The following is a 19,457-nucleotide window of genomic DNA, read 5'->3' on the forward strand; positions in this document are numbered from 1 at the left end:
GGCTGTATGCAAGAATATAAGGCTATAAAAGATTACAGCAAACCCTGCCAGTTCTTACCTGTCAGAGCTCTTAGAGAAAACTACTAAGGCCACACTTTGAAATTTATTCTAGCACTATTATTTTAAAGGCTGTCATAAAGTTTATGAAGAACAGAGTGCTCAAGTATTTCACCACCCAGCATGGACACCCTCTAACTAAGGGCAAACTGTTGTAAAGGTTTGCATAAAACGACAAACTGCATTAAAGGCTTGACATTCTTTTCAGAGGAAGCTAAATATAAGTCAATATATCTTATCGAAGTCAATATATCTATTTAGGAAAAAAGCACAGGGATAGGGAAGGTGATTGATGGTGGAAGGCCAGAGGGCACGTTTTACTTCTTTCTGGCTGTGAGGCTTTCACCTGGGAATTGGTTTTGGCATCTAAATACATTTTTTCCAGAGTGCATATCAGATAACAGCTCTAGAACAGGGCAAGTGAGAAACGCTTGAGAAGCTGACATTGTATCAGTAAGCCATATGTTCTCCTTTAATGGCCACAATGGGTGTCCCTTGTAAACAACAGGAGAAATTATAATGGATATTTAAAGGCTGAACATTTACTTAATTTACTCTGAAGAGAAACATTACTGATACCATTACATTGGTCATATGTTAAACTATGCACAGCACTAAAGATGTCAGGATACAGGTAATACAAACCAAATCACAGCCCCAAGTGGTCTGAAATCCATTTGCAATATTCCTCTGCAAGAATACAAGTTCCAGAGATCAAAACATAACTGAATGACTTTTTTGATATTTTTCATCTTTATAAAGTGAATACAACTGAAAATCCTTGCTCACAAATGCACAACAAAATATAATTTCCACTCCCACTATGCACCAGTATGCATTGCTATAAATGCACCAGTACAAATGGCTAAAACATTCCCAGCAAGGCTTTTATAACATTCATAAAGGCTGGATCTTCCCAGGTCTCCAAACTGCATTGAAATCCTTAATTTTCAAATGTTTTTCTGTGTATATTTCAGTTTTGAAAAAAAACCCAGGTAAACCAATTATGACTTGCTTTTGCAATAACTCTAGCACCTCTAATTAGGAAAATGCAAATCTTGGATGCTCTTGCCAAGTTTAAACAGTTTTACATCTTACATGTCTATTCTGTGATAACTGCTGAAATAATGTTCTTTAGTAGCTAACTCACTAAATTCCACATGTTATCACCCTCAACAACAGCAGTTTCTTGGGCACACCAACTTCTTTTTTACAATAATGAAGCTAGTCTGGAGAGAAGAAATGCACGAACGCACACCAGGAAAAGCCATAAAAATTCCAACAAACATCAGCCATACAATTTTTCTAAAAAAATGAGCAATTGAAATCCAGGAGGCAAGATTTCTACTGTGTTTGCATTTTGCTTTTTCCATTTACTGCAGAAGCAAACTGTTCTGTTGCAGTCACATGGCTCTTCACCCCTTACACTTGCAAAACCCAAAGCCATTTGCAGAGGGCAATCAGCAGAGCAGCTGTCAACAGAAGAGTAAATGTGATGGTCCTGGTGTCATCACCCAAACAAAATGCTGACTTTAGAACTCCAGCAGCCTGACAAGACTGTGTAAACCAAGCACAGCCTTTCACTGCAAGGTTTCATGTTAGGATTTAATCTCCAATTGATCACACATGTCAGAAAAGCAGGATTGTTGTTACTGCTGTTATTGTGTTACAGAACACATCTTGTGCATACAGAAAGGGCAGTACCTGGTGACAATCTGTGAAATCTTCAGGAAAGGGGTTTGAGCAGGAGAAAAAAATGTAAGTCTTTTGCTGCCTCTTTACAGAGGGGACGTTCTCCATCCTGACTACCAGCTACTACATCTCAGTGCCCACTCTTCTGGGCACATGACAGAAACAGCCCAGGCTTTGCATTGTAATGTTTATTTCTAAAGCTGGAATTTCAAGCATTTACAGATACAGGGCATAGTTTTATGAGCTCTTCTCCAATGAAATAATTTTTGTTGTTCAGTTTGAGACTGCTCCCCAGCACAACCTCGCTGACTTCTTTCAAAAAACCATGAAGCTGTGTCTGTGCTCCTCTGGTGGTACTAGTTTGTCATCAGTCCTCACTTAGTAAATTAGCAAAGTCATCCATGAAGTGAGCCAGGGAAACAGCCTCATCTTGTGCTCTCCTGTGCAATGCTGCAGCACACTACTAAAAATAGCTGCTGCCTTTCACTCCAGAGATGGAAGCTTCCTGAGAACAAGGCATTTCTGTACTCGGGGTACACGCACGATACGCAGAACACTGATATATCACCACTTGTCCATATGTAAAGTGAATAGATTTGCAATATTTTCCCAAACAGAAAGCTGTCCCAGCCACACAGCAAGTATGTTTCTAGTAAACACTCTTCAGCCTCCACCCCCCAGGCTTGAGCAGTTGCATTTTAACTCATGTTTTTTTAATTTTATTTCCACAACTGCCAAAGCAGTTCCATGTTTCTGCTAATCTTTTTTGAAATATAAGAAAGTGAAAAATGTTTCAGGAGAAATTTTGGAACATCTTCAGATTATTTTTTTTAAAAAAACATATTTTGTTTAAGTAGAAGCAAACAACAAGTTTTTGATCTCAGCTCTCACATACAAATCTGGACCATTCCACATTTAGATGAAAAAATGAATCAATCTATTTCTGAACAAAACTGGCTCTGGGCAAGGATAGGCAAGGCATGTAAGCTGCTCACTCAGAAGAGGGCAGAAGCTGGAGGGATGTTCCCTCGACAAAGGACACAATCAAGGGATGGAAGAAGTGATCACCAAGGGTTCAAATATGGATACAGGACTATGAACCAGTTACAGATGAAAGAGCCTGGGAGTCTGAAGGAATTTGCTATTGAGCAGAGGAACAAAGCTGTGGCATAGCTTCCCTTGGAAGCGCTGACAATTTTGCATTAAACATCTGCTAAAATGGTATTTGACCACTGTGCCAAAAGGACATCTCTGATGTGTGGCTCCCAGTAAGGACAGACTGCATTTGGCAAAGCAAAACTCTCTGCCCCTACAGATGCTTCCACAAGACCCAGGAGATGAGGAGTGCTGGCTCCAGCTCACTGCACAGCCAGTCTCCCAGCAGCACAGAAATGCCACCAAGAACAAGTAGCTCCTTACCTCACCACTTCTGACTGCCAAGAAAGCGTGAGAGCCCAGTGCTTTGCCTGTTCAAATTCAGGAAAAAGGTGTTTGAAGAGCTTTGCTCAGCACAGCCAGCATTCTGCGAACAGTGGCAGAGTTCTAATTAACTGCACAGACTTCATCTCAGCAAAATGTTTTAAAAGAAATTTTAAAAGTACATGAATACTCCCAGTTAATCCATAAGGCAAAGAGCTGAATCACAGTCTCTGACAAAGCAGTCCCTGGAAAGCAGATAGATATGTCATACACTCCATTTCTCATTCCAGGAGCATCCCAAGTCCAATGTGTAGCAGCTCTAGATGCATATAAGCTGAAAGAAGAATGCCAGTTTCCAACACCCATGAGGAAAGTTCAAGTCTGGAGTCTAATTAACTTCACAAATCTCCTTCACCCCTTGTGTAGGAAAGTTACAAAGGAAGATTGACTTGACTGCATGCCAGACATGTAGATTCTAAACAATGGCATTTCCCCTGAGCCCTTCCATAAAGCCCAAACTGCAGTCAGGACAAGCAAGGACACCAGCTCACCCAGACCTCAGGGCTGTCCACCGTGCTGGGTGACTTCAGAGCCAGGTGGTGCTCTCTTGGGACAGCACTTTCCCAGGAGCAAAGCTGTCCTGTCCCACAAAAGGAGCTCTTGCATCACAACAGAGTAAGGCTGATGCCTAGAACATTCCTGGTCCATCCCAGCAACTACAAGTGCTTGGGATCACAGGCCAATTTTATCCCCTTCAAATAACTCCCCTTACCTTCCCCTATCCTAGTGATGAGCAGAATACCAAGGTGAAGCTATCTGTACATCCACATTTCCTTCTCCATTAGCACAGCATCTCATGTAGTTCATACCCAGGACTGGAGAAATATTACCAGGAGATCCTCTTGTTACATATCCTTCCAACCACACATGTGGGCACAAGTGCAGGTTGGACAGAAAAGTGATTGAAGAGCAACTCTGCAGAGAAAGACAAGCAACCCTGCAGACAATGACTTGGGGGTAGTAGTTGATGAAAAACTCACATGAGCGCACAGTGTGTGCTCACAGCCCAGAAACCCAGTGGAATTCTGAGCTGCATCCAAAGCAGCGTGGCCAGCAAGGTGAGGGAGGGGATTCTGCCCCTCTGCTGAGGTCCTCTGGTGAGGACCCCACCTGTAGTACTGCATCCAGCTCTGGGGTCCCCAAAATAAGAAGGATGTGGAACTGTTGGAGCAAGTCCACAAAGTTGGTAAGAGGACTGTCCTATGAAGTCTGAGAATGTTGGGGCTGTTCAGCCTGGGTAAGAGAAGGTTGTGTGGATACGTCACAGAAACCTTCCAGTATTTGCAGTGGGTCTGTGGGGAAGCCAAAGGGCGACTCTTTGTCAGGAGCTACGGTGATAGGACAAGGACTAATCAGTACAAATTGAAAGAGAGGGAATTTAGATTAGAGATTGGGAAGAAATTCTTTACTGTGAGGATGGCGAGACCTTGGAACACATTACCCAGAGAAATTGTGGATGTCCCAACCCTGACAGTGTTTGAGGCCAGGTTGGATAAGGTCTGGCAACCTGGTCTAGTGGGAGGTGTCCCTGTCCATGGCAGGGGTATTTGGATTAAATTACCCTTAAGATCCCCTCCAAATCTCAACAGTCTATGATTCTAAGAGCATTCCCTATTCTAATAGGGCTTTGGTTTATCCCTGTGTAGGGCTTGGCACTTCCAGGTTCCTGTATTACCTTAGGAAAGCGTATTTCAGCTTAGTTCAACAGCTAAAGAGGAAAAGCTTCTCAATTTTTACTGTACCTTTGAGAATTTACTCATTGGCTTAAAATCTGATGTCAAATCTGGCACCAAGTGTTCCTGGTAAAATGATATGGGTCTGAAGAGGCCTGGGGAAAAGGCCAGCTCAGCCCAAACTGATGCAACCCTTCTGAACTATTCCCAGCCCGTCTAATTAATGTGCATTGAGTACTTTTGGAGAACAGATGCCACTATGAGTAATTTCATACCTGCACAGTATGAAGTCTGCAAGGACTCTTCAGTGGCAGAAACACAAGCTTTCACAGAAAACAGTGACATCCACCAATTCAGATAGGATGTCATTGAGACCAGTAGAGATATTCAAAAAACTCATAGGCAATTTCAGCAAGATGGTAAAGGCCTGGTGTATACAGACTGAACACAAAAGGATTTGAAATAGCCATGAGGAGTTTTCATTGAGATCAGCTTGAGAGAGGAACAGGAATTTTTTGCTGTTGCTGGGGAGGGGGGAAAAGAATACAGAGAGATGTAGATGTATTTCAGATAAGCACAGCTTTATGAAGCCTTTTTTCTAGTTAGATGGGAAAGAAAAGGTTCTTGTCGCTCTCAGGCAAGCTATGCTCTGCAGAGAACTGGATGCAAAGACAACACAACACAAAGACACAACACAGAGGTTCTGAACACCATGAAGATCAGTCCTTTAAAACTTACAGTCAGATACCCATGCCCCCCACCTACACACACGATCAATACTTCACCATATTACAACTAAAATCATGAGAAGCCAGTCTGAATATACTTAATCTCTTCAAGAGAACACGGCAAAAGTTGCCTTGAACATTACAGTAACATTACACCTCCCCCCACCCCCTGCTCTCAACTAAGTAGCACAGTTCCTGACTCAGCTAGTAATTAATAAGCAGAATTAACTTTTTTTTTTTTTTTTTTTTTTGCTGGACAGGAAGGAAAACAGCAAGGTTTAACAGAAATTCCCATTTCCTATTTGTCAAACTTTTCTTAAACTATTCCATGTTCATGAGAAACTTTCGACTCCAAAGAGAACACTTTGAAGAACCAATTCCTAGTAGCAATTCAAGCAGGGTTTCAGTGCTATTCACTTGAATAGCATTCAGTCAGTCAGGGAAACTAAAACAATAACATATGTGAAACAGCTTGAATCTTGAGGATATGATCTATACAGAATTAGTTAACAGAATTTTTTTCTTTAAACCCACACACACCATAACATTCATTTAGTAAATCTGAATAAGAACTGTATTCAAGAGAACACAATCTGCATGTGAACATTCTGTGAAGAGAAAGAATGAATTCCATGAATCAATAATTTAGTTCAATTGTCTTGGTTCTGTTTACTATCTACACTATGTTTGATGAGTCTTAACTTATTAATGTTGGACATCCTCCGTTTTAAATCTCTGTATAAGGCTCTGAGTGAACACGGTCTGTGTTTACTTTGACTTCAAAGTTAATTAAGCATCTGCAGAAGAGTTTTCCAGACTGAGCTGGACTTTATTAGCTCTGCTGTCATAAGTTCAGAAAAAAATAAATCTCTACATCATGTCAATTTGAGGCAAGAGGCCTTTCATTCAATCTCTTACTTTGCAAAACAATATTTTTCTATAATGTTGGTATCATATATAGTATCGTAGTTAACATTAGCATAATAATGATGACATATGTGCTATTACCATTACAATGTTGGCATGTTGGTTTTTAGTATTGACAGAGCTGCCCAAAATATCTACTGTTTACAACATTTGTTCTAGCTAAAGAGATTTGGTAGCATTTGCTAATCAACTGCAACCACTTCCCACCCATAAAACGGATGCAAATAAGGGAAAAAAAAACAGCTAGAGGGATCCAAAGACATAAACACTTTTACTTATAACTCTGTAAAGAGAAATCCCTCTCTCTCTCCATATGGCTTTCTCTTGGCTCTTAATCATCTTTTCATTGGCTTCCAGCTGGCTGTCTCACTATCAAGACCAACTTGTTATGCCAAAGTCAGGCTCAGAAAGATGAGAGCTGCAGAGTGGCATGACTGGATGCAGCAGTCTTTACTAGGGGCAAGTCTAGCATAAAGGATGCATAGCAGGGTCACTTCACTTGCCTCAGCAAAGCAGCCACTGCTGTGCTCCCAAAACACAGCAGCAGGTATATGTTCACACTTTTTAGTAGAGAGAGCAAAGAACAACTACTACAATTGAAGCTGCAGGGAAATTCTGCAGGCAGAAGTGTAATTACCTGAGTGGGAATTCTGGCAGAAAACCCAGACCTCTTTCTCTCCTTAAATAGAAACAAATACTGTGCAGTCACCATGGAGAGATTACGTATAGCATTTGGATCACATACAGCACTGAAATACAACACACACACAAGAGAGCCAGCCATGGATCTGGTTTAGCAAAACAGAACCAAGTCAGGTCCCCACTGACTACAGCCACCATTTTAGCCATTACCCCAGTCTTACAAATATTAAGCTATCTGTCAAAATTCACACTCCACATTAAAGGTCAGCTCTTCAAGCTGTTTAGTCCATCTGGGAGTACCTAGAGCCTGACATGACAGGAATGAGACAGAGAGGGAAGTACTCATAAATTGATCTACCACCACTCGAGTAAGATTTTAAATTAAGAATGGAAGAAAACTACAGGGAAAGAAATATCATATAGTGCCTGTGTGTGAAGGCCTGCTTGGATTTAGCTAAGCAGCCAGTCTCTGAAGTGCACCAGTTCTCGTACAGTCTGTAGAGGCTTTGACTTCAGTTGCAAAAATTCCTAGTTTTGTTCCATGTCCAACACCTTTGGTTTCCAGTCATCCTCTACATCCAAGCCTACCTCCTCATCTCTCTCTCTCTAGCCCTTCCTTCTGCTCATCTCATGAGCCAGCTCATTTTTTGCCTACTGTCCCCAACAGCCTCCAGACTCAATCCCAGCTGCAGCCCCCCTCTCCTGGGGTGGAATGTTTCCCCTCCACTCCATCACTCATGTCTCCAGCAGACAGCTTCCTCCTTGGGGCTGTGATAACACCCCAGGGGGAGTCACCAGAGCACAGAGAAAATGGGCACCCTTTTCCCTCTTCATGCACAGTATGGGCTGTAGTCTTTTTGGCTTCAAACTCCACCCCCCCCCCCCCTCCCCCAAATGATTACTTGTGCTCACTAGTTGTCAGGGCACTTCCTCTTTAGCCATCTGATTATTCAGTCCTGTTTCCAAAGAGAAATATGATTATTCAGAGCCCCTTAAAAATCCACCATCACTTTCTATTGTTAAAAGTCAGCAGGACTGTTACCAGACTAAAAATCTCAGAAATTTGCCTCTCCTTTCGAATCAGCCAACCATTGCTTTGTTAATAACTGCAGTAAGCTTCCAAACCTTAGGAGAATGTTTTTTATCTGCATACACATCAAGGTGCTGATACTAAATGGGAAATCATTTGCTTAGCAGGACTGGCAAAGCCTTGCTGTGTATCAGAAATGCCATTCCATACTTTTCTCCCCTCTCTGCAGCAGCTCACTAATTTAAGTGCATAAATCAGAGACAGCTGATAAGGTCATAGATACCAAGATGCTCCCATTTAGTTTTCCCAAGCATCCTACAAGCCATCAAAGAGCTTCAGATTTGGAAGTTTTGAAAACAACTCTCCTCATTTTAAAATATTCATATATTTCAATTTCCTCCACATAACACTAGCAATTATAGAAGCTGCTTTCTGATTTTGTAGAGATTATTCCCTAGCATGCACACCCCTGTGACTGGCTTTTGTTGTCATTCCCACAAAACAAAGCATGGAGAGACCTGCACTTTTTCTCCCCCTTCCCACCATTACTGGCCTTCTCACAGCTCCTCTTTCTTTCAAGTTTCCTTGTTGTGCTTCCCATAGGGCTCCCTTCCATGGATTTTCTTAAAGGGAAATATCTTAATTTGTATTTATGAAAATGCTCTGTTTTTTCACATACCACACATCCTGGTGCCTTGACTGTACTGAAACTTGCCTATTTTAATGTTACATATTAATGAAAAGCTGCTAAAATGAGAGGAAGGATTTTCTATCATCAGTCAGCATCAGCATACTGCTCTTGAAAGCCTCTAGCTCTGATTGTTCAAAAACATACTGTTCACCATGTCAATTGAATCATGTGCGTCAGATATTAAAAGTTCAGGCTCTAAGTGCACAAATCCTGTTGAGATCTGAGAAAGTTCTTTACCATAAATATTAATGAGGGCCAATTTCATGGCACTTGTTACATCCCATGTACTCTTATTTCTTCAAACTATCACTTGTCTTGTCTTTTATGTGCCAATAATCAATTTGTAAAGCATAAATCATAAAGCTTACCTAGTTTTTGATTATGCTACAGCTTATGATTTTGCATTTAATCAATTTTCTTACTTTGATAAGTGTTGTTATTTTCATTTTATCATCTTATCTGTGTTTAAAGGAACAAATAAAACTCACCTCTTTTAAAAGCATTAAAATTTCACCTATTATTTACTTAAAATCAAGTTTTAGAACCGCACCATCAGAGTAAGCATTTGATCAGAAATGCAAACAAGAAGCTCAACCTGTACATTCTGTTCTGCCGTACATCAAGCATCAATTACATTTCAGCTTTACCACATGCAACCTGCAAACATCTGCTAAAGAGAGAACAGCAGCAACAACAAAATACCCACGCACCAAAAGGTTACTTAACTTGCATTCTGTGTGAATTCAGAATGAACACAAGAGTCAGGTCCCTGTTGATCAGGGATGAAGAAAGAACAAGATGTCTTAGAAGACAGCTGTTTCTCAAGAGACAGCGGGTGCACATTTGAGAGTGCCTTGGAGCGCCAGGATGCCGGCACAGGTAGGTACAGCCGCACACGGGCTCCGAGCCCAGCAGAGGCACTCGCTAGAGAGAACCTGGAAGCCCTACAGGAACCTTATGGCAGTGCTTTGCACAGTCAGGCAGGGCACACTGGGGCAGGGAAGATCACTTCAGGCTCCCTGCCATGCAAATGACTTTATTCAGTTTTCCAACCAGACCAGCTGAGAGCTTGGACTGGGGACAAGAGGAACGCCGAAGGCTGCCTGCAGCCAGCCGGCCAGAGCGATTGCTTAGGCTGGAGTCACACTGTCGCAGCAGTGGGGTTCATATGGTTCTGAAAGTCCACTGGCCTTACTATTTAAAAGAGACATTAGTCATGTAAACGTCTCCGTGTCTCATATATACACGGAAAATATGACAAGTTTTAAAGAAATGTTGCCACTACAAGTCAGAGTAAGGTCAAAATGTGACGTTTGTTTGTTACCAGGGTCTCAGGAAGTTAAAAAAAAAAATAAAATAAAATCCTCATTGTTACTAACAATTACTTGAGCATTTGCTCTCCTTCAAAAGGCTTTGAATTCTTAGTTCATACAGAGTCTGTTTCATGTAAATATTTGGGGGGAAAAAATTATATTTCTTCTAACTATAACTAGCTGATGATGTCAGCACAAGTGACCCAAGACATGATCTTCAACTGACAGCACTGACTTAACATTTCTCTGCTGTCTTTTATAACAACCTCTTGAAAGCATAAACTGTGGCTGCTTTTTCTTTTTTTAAATCTCCTACAGACATTTACTTCTAAGGATGTGAACAGATTCAAACAGTAATCAAGAAATTGTACAGTGATCTCAAAGGATGCTTAAAACAGTTTCCCTAGTCACAGCCTGTCCCTGTCTCCCGATGACATTTTCTCCCATTTAGAAGCTTGCTGAACTGCCTGAAAATCCAGATTTAGAACTGATCTTTTTCCATGGCTAATGGTGTTGAAGTATACTTAACAAATTCAACCAGACGCCGAAACGTGTGTATTTTACATGACAGTATCTTGTTCATCCAACAGCTTGAGTTCCCACAGGAGGTTCACTAACACCCTGAATGCCCTATACAGACTTGGTACTCCCAGACCAGCATCCCAGCTCCACAGATGAAACAAACTCCTTCTAATCTTCTGAGAGGAGTGTCTGAACAAGGACAATGATGTCAGTATGCCAGGACATAAGAAGAATGCTTTCTGTGGAGTTATTTATTGTAGTAACAGGCCCTGGCAACAGTTAGATTCCATGGTGATAACAAACCACCAGGCTCTCAAGGAAGAGAATTGGGCATTCCTACTCCCTGAACTTGCAGCAAGGAGCAGATGGTCACAATTTCACCATGGGCTACAATATTTCTATCCAGGCTGCAGTGGCACAGCTGCCTTCTGAGGGGCTACAGAATAACCATGGAGTCAAAAGCCAGGTGGTGACCTCTTCCGCACGGACTCCGTCTGAAGTGGGTTTGGAGATGCCTTAGCACACGAGTGTACCAGGAGGACATAGGCACACAGAAACATGGTTTTGCTGCTATTAGGGGTAGCTCTGGCTCTATCAGAGAGTTCTCAAGGAGAAGGGCTATTACTCACTCAGCTTAATAAAATCCTTCTGCTACAGAGGAAGCAGAGTCACCATTTGGCCCCATGCATTATCTGATTTCACAGCACCTGAAAAGCTGATTTTCACAGTGTGTCCCACTTGCCTCATTAAAGATACAATTATAGACACTTATCTCCCACACCAGTGATAAATTACAACATTGCAGCAAGGTGGATTTTGCCTCAAAAAGTTATTTTGAGGGAGGGGACTTGTATATATGCAAATATTATATATGCAAGATATATATATATATGAAGCCACTTTGTGAAGCTTACAGAGTTGAGTTGGCTTAAGCCCAAACATACAGGGAAGAGACAAGAATACATCTAGGCTCTAATCCTGCATTAGTTGGAAATTCAGAGCTATTGTTTAGAAGGTCAACAGGTTAACAGCTTGCCGAGTGCTAATTTCAAACTCAGTTTTAAACTTCTAACCTACGTTCTGCACACAGAAGGCACTGAAAGTACTGAAACAATACTCCAATGGAATTAAATTGATTATGGACACATTTAAACTTAAACTTATACTTTGTTTCAAAAATGGAAAATGAAAAATTAATTTTGAAATGGTCAAAGAGACCTTCACTCACCATCCACCTGTGAGAGAAGGTATTCCTAAGGTATCGGAATGCCTCTGTCTTCCATTGCATTCTGGAGCTCCCAATTCTATAGGACTACTCTAAATAGCCTCTTACATGTTAAGGAGCCCAAGGAGCTTTTCACATTTTTTTCTTCATCTTGCTGTAGACTAGAAATTACAGCGTTGATGGAATAGAGACTGACTCTCACAGGCTGGGACAGCTTGACCAACAGGGACTTCAAAGGATGGAGTCAAAAAGATGAGACCAGTGAGGAAATATTCCTCAAAGAACCACCATAAAGGTTTACTTCTTTTCAGATAAGCAGCAATTCCATAAGCACAGGTTAACAATAACTGAAGTTTGCAACAGCTCCACAAACACAGACTGAGGAGGAAATAATCTTGAAGGTCTATTGCTACAGCCAGCTTCCACACTTGGAATTGTTCATGCTGTGACACCACACAGATCGAACTCTTAGCACATTCTTCAGAATGACTCCACCCTCACTACCAGAACAGGAAGCAGGGTCGACACCTGGGATACCTGGAATAGACCAAGAGGACAAACCCAGCCTTGTCCCGAGGGGTAGCCCTCTCTAACTGGGATTACAGTACTTTGGGAAGGGATGTTGCCACAGGAGGGCTCTCAGTCTGCTGTTACAATGAGCCAGTTTTTACCCAAGTCAATACAATGCCCTGACAAGCAGCAGGTAGAGACAGTAAGTAAATACCCTGTGATTTCTTCACGTTTGCAATGAGAGGTTGCAAAGCCAGTTATAATATGGAAAACAAAAAAAAATAAAAACTCCAGAAATCATCATGACAACAAGCAAAGGTGTACAAAGAATTTTTTCCTTTTCTTTCAAGTGCAAGTGAGCACTTAGACCCAAACTTTTCTATAATCTTAGGATACCATTGCAATAAGAGTTGCTAATGGAAAAGCAGCACCATTTTTCGGTTTATTTGAACCCTCTAATTTCAGAGTTTAACTCTTGTATTTTTCAAGTGCTGTGAACAACTTACATTTCACAAACATGCTAAATGGAGTATGTACAGTGGTTGTTTACTCTTTGTAATAAACAAGAGTTGTAATAAAGTTTTTCAAATAGAACACAAAAAGAGTAATCAGTGGTGCTTGCTAATTGTTTAAGAGGACTTAATTGCCAATACTACTGAAGGACATGATGAAAGGATTTCATTTCATATTGAACAAAATTATTTGCTTGCTCTGAAATGGTTTAATTTAATTTTAACCTCCCTTTCCTCCCACTTTCTAAAGGATAACTTCACAGGAAATTTCTAAACAGAAAGTTTTGAAATCATGTTTCAATCTTCCTTTTCAAGACCAAAAAAAGACATACCATACCAAGATACTTCAACTACATTTTTCTCCTGAATGGATTAGTAAAATCAATACAAATTCACATCACTTGTCAGCATTGCCCACTCATCCTGCTTTTATTTTTTGCCACGATGTGTTTTGCTGTATACTGGCTTCTGACATTTGCATGTTCTGACTGACAGCCGAACCCCGATGCTTTTTGGGTAACTGGTTCGGTTATTTTAGGAGCAGTACGGAGTCATCTACAGGGTGGTAGATGTTCTGTAGTTTTGTTTTACAACTAAAAAATAAGACAACGTTGTCATACTCACTCTGCTTATGAAGACTGGCAGATGTCAAATATCTGCAATTTTGTTTTGGTCCAAGCATTTTTCATACGAGAGCTTTCACTTCTGCCAATAGAGATTGGGCAGATGGTAGAACTGTCAGCTGAGGGCTGCAAAACCTGACGGGTCTTGGCCTTAAAGTTGCTCGTTGTTTATTCATGTCTAATACGTGGAAACTAAACAGACACTCAGAAGCATTATCAAATAACTTGGTTTTTAGTCCTGATGCTGGCTATAAATGCATAATTGTTGAAATGCTTATGATCAGACTCAAATGTAGCAATGCTGTTATAAAAAAAACCCCACATATCACAAAACCACATGAAAGTTTGGGTTTATTTAGCAGACGAACATAGCGATCTTTACAACATGGCTCGTTAGTAGGCTTGTACTATACCATCTTAGTCTGGCTTTCTCCAACCAGATCACAGAGCCCTTAAGAAGTCAAACTATCAAGAACTCCAATGGACCCTGTGGGAACATGCTCAAAAATTGGCTTCACAGGTCTTCAGCATAAGTTTCCACACTTCCCTGAACATGCCCCTCTGGGTGTAACTGAACTAGGCACCTGCATCATTCTTGAAGCCACTAAAACATTTACTGAAAACTTTAAGCAGTGAAGAGAGGCTCCAGCTGGCCTTCTCCACTGGACAGTCTCAGTATGCAAGCTCTTAAACAAAAACTCTGGCATTGGAAATACATCATGAAGCTTTGCTCAAATGCCAAGTGCTGTACAACTATTGAGTTTTAATGTTTACATCCTTTGAAGACACAGTGCTCAACAATGAGTTCATCAGTAAATCATCACTCTTAGAGGAAACAGAGAGGCAAAAATCACTGTTCTTGAGAAGCTGAGGATGCAGGGAATAATCAAGAGTCAAAGTACCACTGCCAGAACTGTAGAAGCATATGAGAACAAGGTGTCATATGAAACAGGACTCCTGCTACAGCTCTGACTCTGCTTTGAGCACCCCGAGATGCAGCTTCTGCACACAAAAAGCATCCACACATTCATCCTCTAAGACTTTTAGAAGCAAATATTGTAGGAATGTTAATACAACAGAAGTTGACAATAGTTTCCAGTTGTTTACAGTTTCTGGGCTTGTTTCAAATGTGGACAAAGGAAATAACAGTATTAATAACTTTGTCTCTTTGAAACACTCACTGGAAGTGCATGCCAGTAAGGGATACAAAATCGTTTCTTAGGCTCATGAAACTAGAAGAAATGCCGCTGTCAGGACTTAAAATTACACTTAAATTAAGACATCAGAAATCTCAAATAGCAACACTTCTGAGAAATCTACAAGTCATATTTGACCTCGGCCTAAGGAACTATTACAAAACTGATTTTAAAAATTATAGAAATGATATTTGACTAAGATGCTAGTATCTGTTTTCTCTGCATTCTGAATGATAACCTGTGGTTTCTTTTGGTTTCTGAACTCAAGTTTTTTAGTCGAGCATTTTGTTAAGAACCAGATGCCTCTTCTAGATAGGCTTTTGAGTACAGATGTCAGGAAGGAGAAGGTCTACAGGACATCTGTAAGAAGTTTAACACCTTTATGGATATGCATTGTTCAAAGCATGATCCCACCACTGCTTGAACACAGGAACAATTCAAGCTTAAACCCAGGATGATGCCGAATAGCTTTATCATTTGCAGGAAGCCATTCACACACCTCTAACCTCAGCCACTTAAATTATTGAAAAATCAAACAGAAACTTCCTGATTCTGTGATAAGAGGGACTAAACAAGCAAGGGCTGCTTTACAGTCTGGCCACTGGTGCTGCCCAACACATTTCCTATTACCAGCACTTTGGGGATAGAGGGTCTCCAAGTACAGCTTCTCTATAGCCTTCACTTACTTCATTTAGACAGACTTTTGAGTATCCAAGAGGTTTGGCCGCTCTGTGGCTAAATTTAGCTAACATACTGCAGGCAGGTTTTTATATTTTCCCCCTTCATAACAGAGGCAAGTGTCTGCTCTTTTTTTTCCTATTGTATTAAAAAGCTGCCTGGTATTAAATTACACAGATTCTTTTATTGACAGAAGCTCACTCTTTGCTATTTTTCCTTAGAGAATTTCTATTCTCCCAGTAGCAAGAAGGCACTTTTTTCAGTCTTAAAATGAACTTCATATTTTTCACTAACAAAACCAACTTTTCCAAGCAATACTTTAGATTTGAGCTGGGCCCACTGCTGGGTAGCCTACAAATGAAAACATAAATCTGTCACTAGCTGTTAACTATTAGCTTTCCCTTAGCAGCAATAGAAAACTCAGCCTGTGATAACTTCCTTGAGAATAACTTATTCTGTTAAAGCTCAAATCCAGCAGATTTCCTATTAATTGCATCAGACGCAGTAGAAGAAGTGTGGTATCTAGACATATTGCAAATTACAACATGCAGCTCTGGATTTTGCTCATTAACACAAAGGTAAATTCACCTCTGAAACCTTAGTACTGACCAGGAATAAGCATGAATTTATGCCAAGTTTCAGTCCTAGCACTACCTTCAATGAAGAAATGAACCCATGGCCCTCACAACACTATAAAAGATGAGTACAACCAGGTTTGAGATTATTTTTACAGTAATATTGGGGAGAGAACCCTGCTAGAGCTTTCCCTTCCTGTGCATAGTTCTGCTTCATGTAAGTATCTGCATCCCTTAAGCCTTGGCAGCATTACCCATCCTCTCCAGATTTCCTGCCACTGCCAGCCCTGTGAAACAGCTACATTAGAGGCTTTGGTCTTCTGACTGTCCCTTACTTTATACTGAAAAAAGGAACTCAAAAACAGTACAGGTTAAAATGTCTTATTACACTTTTTTCTAAGCATTACTGCTCTAAAGGAGCAGTACCTTTGAGAGCAACATTTTATGGATCTAGCATAACAAAACCAAGGAAGAGCCATACACAGGGTGGGATAAATCAACCTCTACAATTTTTGCAGTGGTTCTTATTAGAAATGCTAGCAGAGACAGAGTTTTCACCTAAGACACAGGTATGTAGGCTTCTTTCCATATTACATTTTAGCACCTGCTGGAAGTTGGGGGACAGGAAGAACCTATTTTACTCTTTATTGCTTCAAAGAGATTGTATATCATGGGTTATCTGAAGCTGGAAGAAATCCATAAAAATCAAACTTCCTGCTTTTTGCAAGACTACCAAAAACTGAACCACATGACTAAGTGCCATTCAGATGCTTCTTGAACCCTGATGTCAAACATGAAAGTTTGTTAATTCTCACCTCTGAGGAGTTACATTAAAGAGATATCCCTTCTCCCAGGAAGTGGCAGGAGTTGAATTACAGGCAGAACAGGATGCTTTACTACACTAACAGCTGTAGGATGTCATCTATCAGGTACCTTTTTCCAAGTCTACTTTTAAAGGCATTCCTACATGTGCAAGCTTTTGGAGGATAAGCAAAAGCACCAAAAGCTGTAATTTCAAATGGAGTGGTCTGTGGGAATTTTATCTCCTTATCATGAGTTATCTTTTACAAGGAATGTGCTCGGGTTATTTTAGTATTTCTATTGCTGTTAGCTTTCAGTGTGGGTTCATTGAAGCTATGAGGACTCTTGATCTCCAAAACTGTTTAGCTCAAAGACAGGTTCTTTTCTTAGCTTATATAGACACAGAACAATCTGGAAAGCAACCTGCTTGCTGAATACTCTGCTTTGTTTGGACATATTGGGAAGAATTTTTCAACCATCTCTTTCTATGCAGTCTACAGTTCATCTTGGGTAAGGAATAACATGGTCAGTATGCAGCACCTTTGTACTTTGGGCTTTCACTGGAATGGTCTTTCTCATTAAATAGAAGAGTTTCTTTCCTTTTGTTTTTTCTTTTGAAAAAAAACCCTTTTGATTCATTTTTATGATGATTGAACATTGCTTTGTTCAGACTTTTTGTGTCATCTGCATTCAGAATTTCTCCTTTGTATATCAGTTTTCTTCCTACTGATTCATGCTCCACCTTCATCTCGCTTCATGAGTCATCTTCTATACTATTTGCAGCACTTAACACTTCTGGCAGTGAGGCCTGACTTCTAGAGTTATTTATGGCAATAAAAGGCTGAGGAGCAGATAACTCAGGAAACTTGTAACAGGATAGTGATTATCTCAACCCTAGGTCCTCGGTGTGGGTTTAGCATTGCTAAATCTCACACAGAAAATGGCAGAATTCAGCCTCCTGGCTAATCACATAATCACCACATCTTTCAGGACTAAGTGCTACCCTCAGCAGCAGGGCTCTAGGATTGGGCTGCTCATTTGTATGCACAAGAGACCTCTATTATGATTGCGAAGCTTTAACAAAATCATTCTTTAATCTCTTCAGCAGTGATAAAGTAACTTGTCTAAATCCTCAGGACCTCGTTATCAAATCCCCACATCTGCTGGGTGTACAGCAACACTGCAAGCTCCACAGACACATCACTCACCAGCAAATGGGAATTCTCACTGCAGACAACACTCCCTCATGAGTGAGCTCTGAGGTTATTAGCACATCATTATTTCTAGGCTTTCATTGGTATTGGTGTCCATCACCTCCATGCATGAAAGAAAAGCAGAAGGCAAGCAGCAAAATGTCACCCCAATAACAAAATATACCCTGCTGGAAGTTTTTAATCTCTCTCCAGAGAAATGCCCTGGGAAAGACACTGCAAAAACCCCCAGCTAGGCTGGAAAAAAATCAGTTTGGAAATGAGGAAGTGGATGATTTTACAATGAAGGACATGAAGCCTTCTGCTGAAGCAAAGAAACAGGTCATCTAATTCTGCTGTGTATTTTTCCAGTGTTTGCTTTATCACCTGAAACCCTCTACTTTTTTATAAATCAAGCTAATGCAGACAGTTTATGTACAACCTACTACCAAAACCTGATTAACCGCAGTACAGTAGGTCTTATATTCATCTCATAGACGTTGCAAGTCCAGGTTTTTTGCTGAAAGCCTGGATTACTCTAAAAATATTCACAAGAAAGGAAACTTCTGGAGCAGTCTTTTTTTTGTCCTTATAGCAAAAGATTTACAGTCCATGGACATCAGAACAAATTTACTAAATTCAGTGATAACTGGAGTAATCTTCTGATCATATTTGGGTAGAAAGACAGAAAGAACTGCTGCATGTTTTTGACAAATACCTACTTCCATCCCTCATTACAGAGCATTGCACATTTTGTTGTTTTGTTCTAGGTTAGGGAAGAGGAACTGAGCAAAACGCCACAACACAGCACATAATTTTTTTTCTCCCAGAAACTGCTCACCAAACCACAGGGAAACACACTGAAAAGGACTGCCCAGGTTTTGAAAGTCAAGGAGGTACAGGCACCCTCAGCCCTCACCTTTAGATGCTGAGCCAGGGCTGCTGCTGAAGAAAATAACTGCAGTAGACACCACAAACAATTATACTGAGGAGGACACTGTCACTGAGTCTTGATAACTTACACCTGCATCAATGAATCAATCTGGGTCTGTCTTGCAAATATGAAGAGCTCCTCTGTTCCCTGCAAATGTCTTTTTTGAGGGCATAAGTAAATGATTTATCAGGGGGCACAGCTGAGTCTTGCTGCTACCTATCTCACCTGGGAAAAGATGTCTGATCTGTGTGTAACAACACATTAATTAGAAGAAACAAGTGAGAAGAACCAGGAAGAGGCTGGTACAAGCTAGTCACTAAATTCAAGCACACGTACATTATCATGAGTCTATCAAATTTAACTTACTATTATTACATTATGAAATTTATCTAACTTCTTTAGTGGTTCCATGAAAAGATTCCCTTTCTCTAGGGATCGGGAGATTGGAAACATATTGTA

At 40.6% G+C, this 19,457-nt stretch overlaps 2 protein-coding genes across 2 annotated transcripts in view; one reads left to right on the top strand and one right to left on the bottom strand.

The window, feature by feature from the left end:
• ATXN1 (ataxin 1) overlaps nucleotides 1–19,457 on the bottom strand; it is a 362,359-nt gene that overhangs the window by 313,433 nt on the left and 29,469 nt on the right. The window lies entirely within an intron of this gene.
• STMND1 (stathmin domain containing 1) lies at nucleotides 11,137–19,164 on the top strand. Its single transcript, XM_058831106.1, is given in 9 exon segments — nucleotides 11,137–11,253; nucleotides 12,291–12,315; nucleotides 14,410–14,475; nucleotides 14,478–14,560; nucleotides 18,281–18,406; nucleotides 18,835–18,882; nucleotides 18,885–18,966; nucleotides 18,969–19,075; nucleotides 19,078–19,164. Coding segments are annotated over 9 exon segments (741 nt in total).

Source organism: Poecile atricapillus, chromosome 2 (assembly GCF_030490865.1).
Source record: "Poecile atricapillus isolate bPoeAtr1 chromosome 2, bPoeAtr1.hap1, whole genome shotgun sequence".
In the NCBI taxonomy this organism is placed as follows: domain Eukaryota; kingdom Metazoa; phylum Chordata; class Aves; order Passeriformes; family Paridae; genus Poecile; species Poecile atricapillus.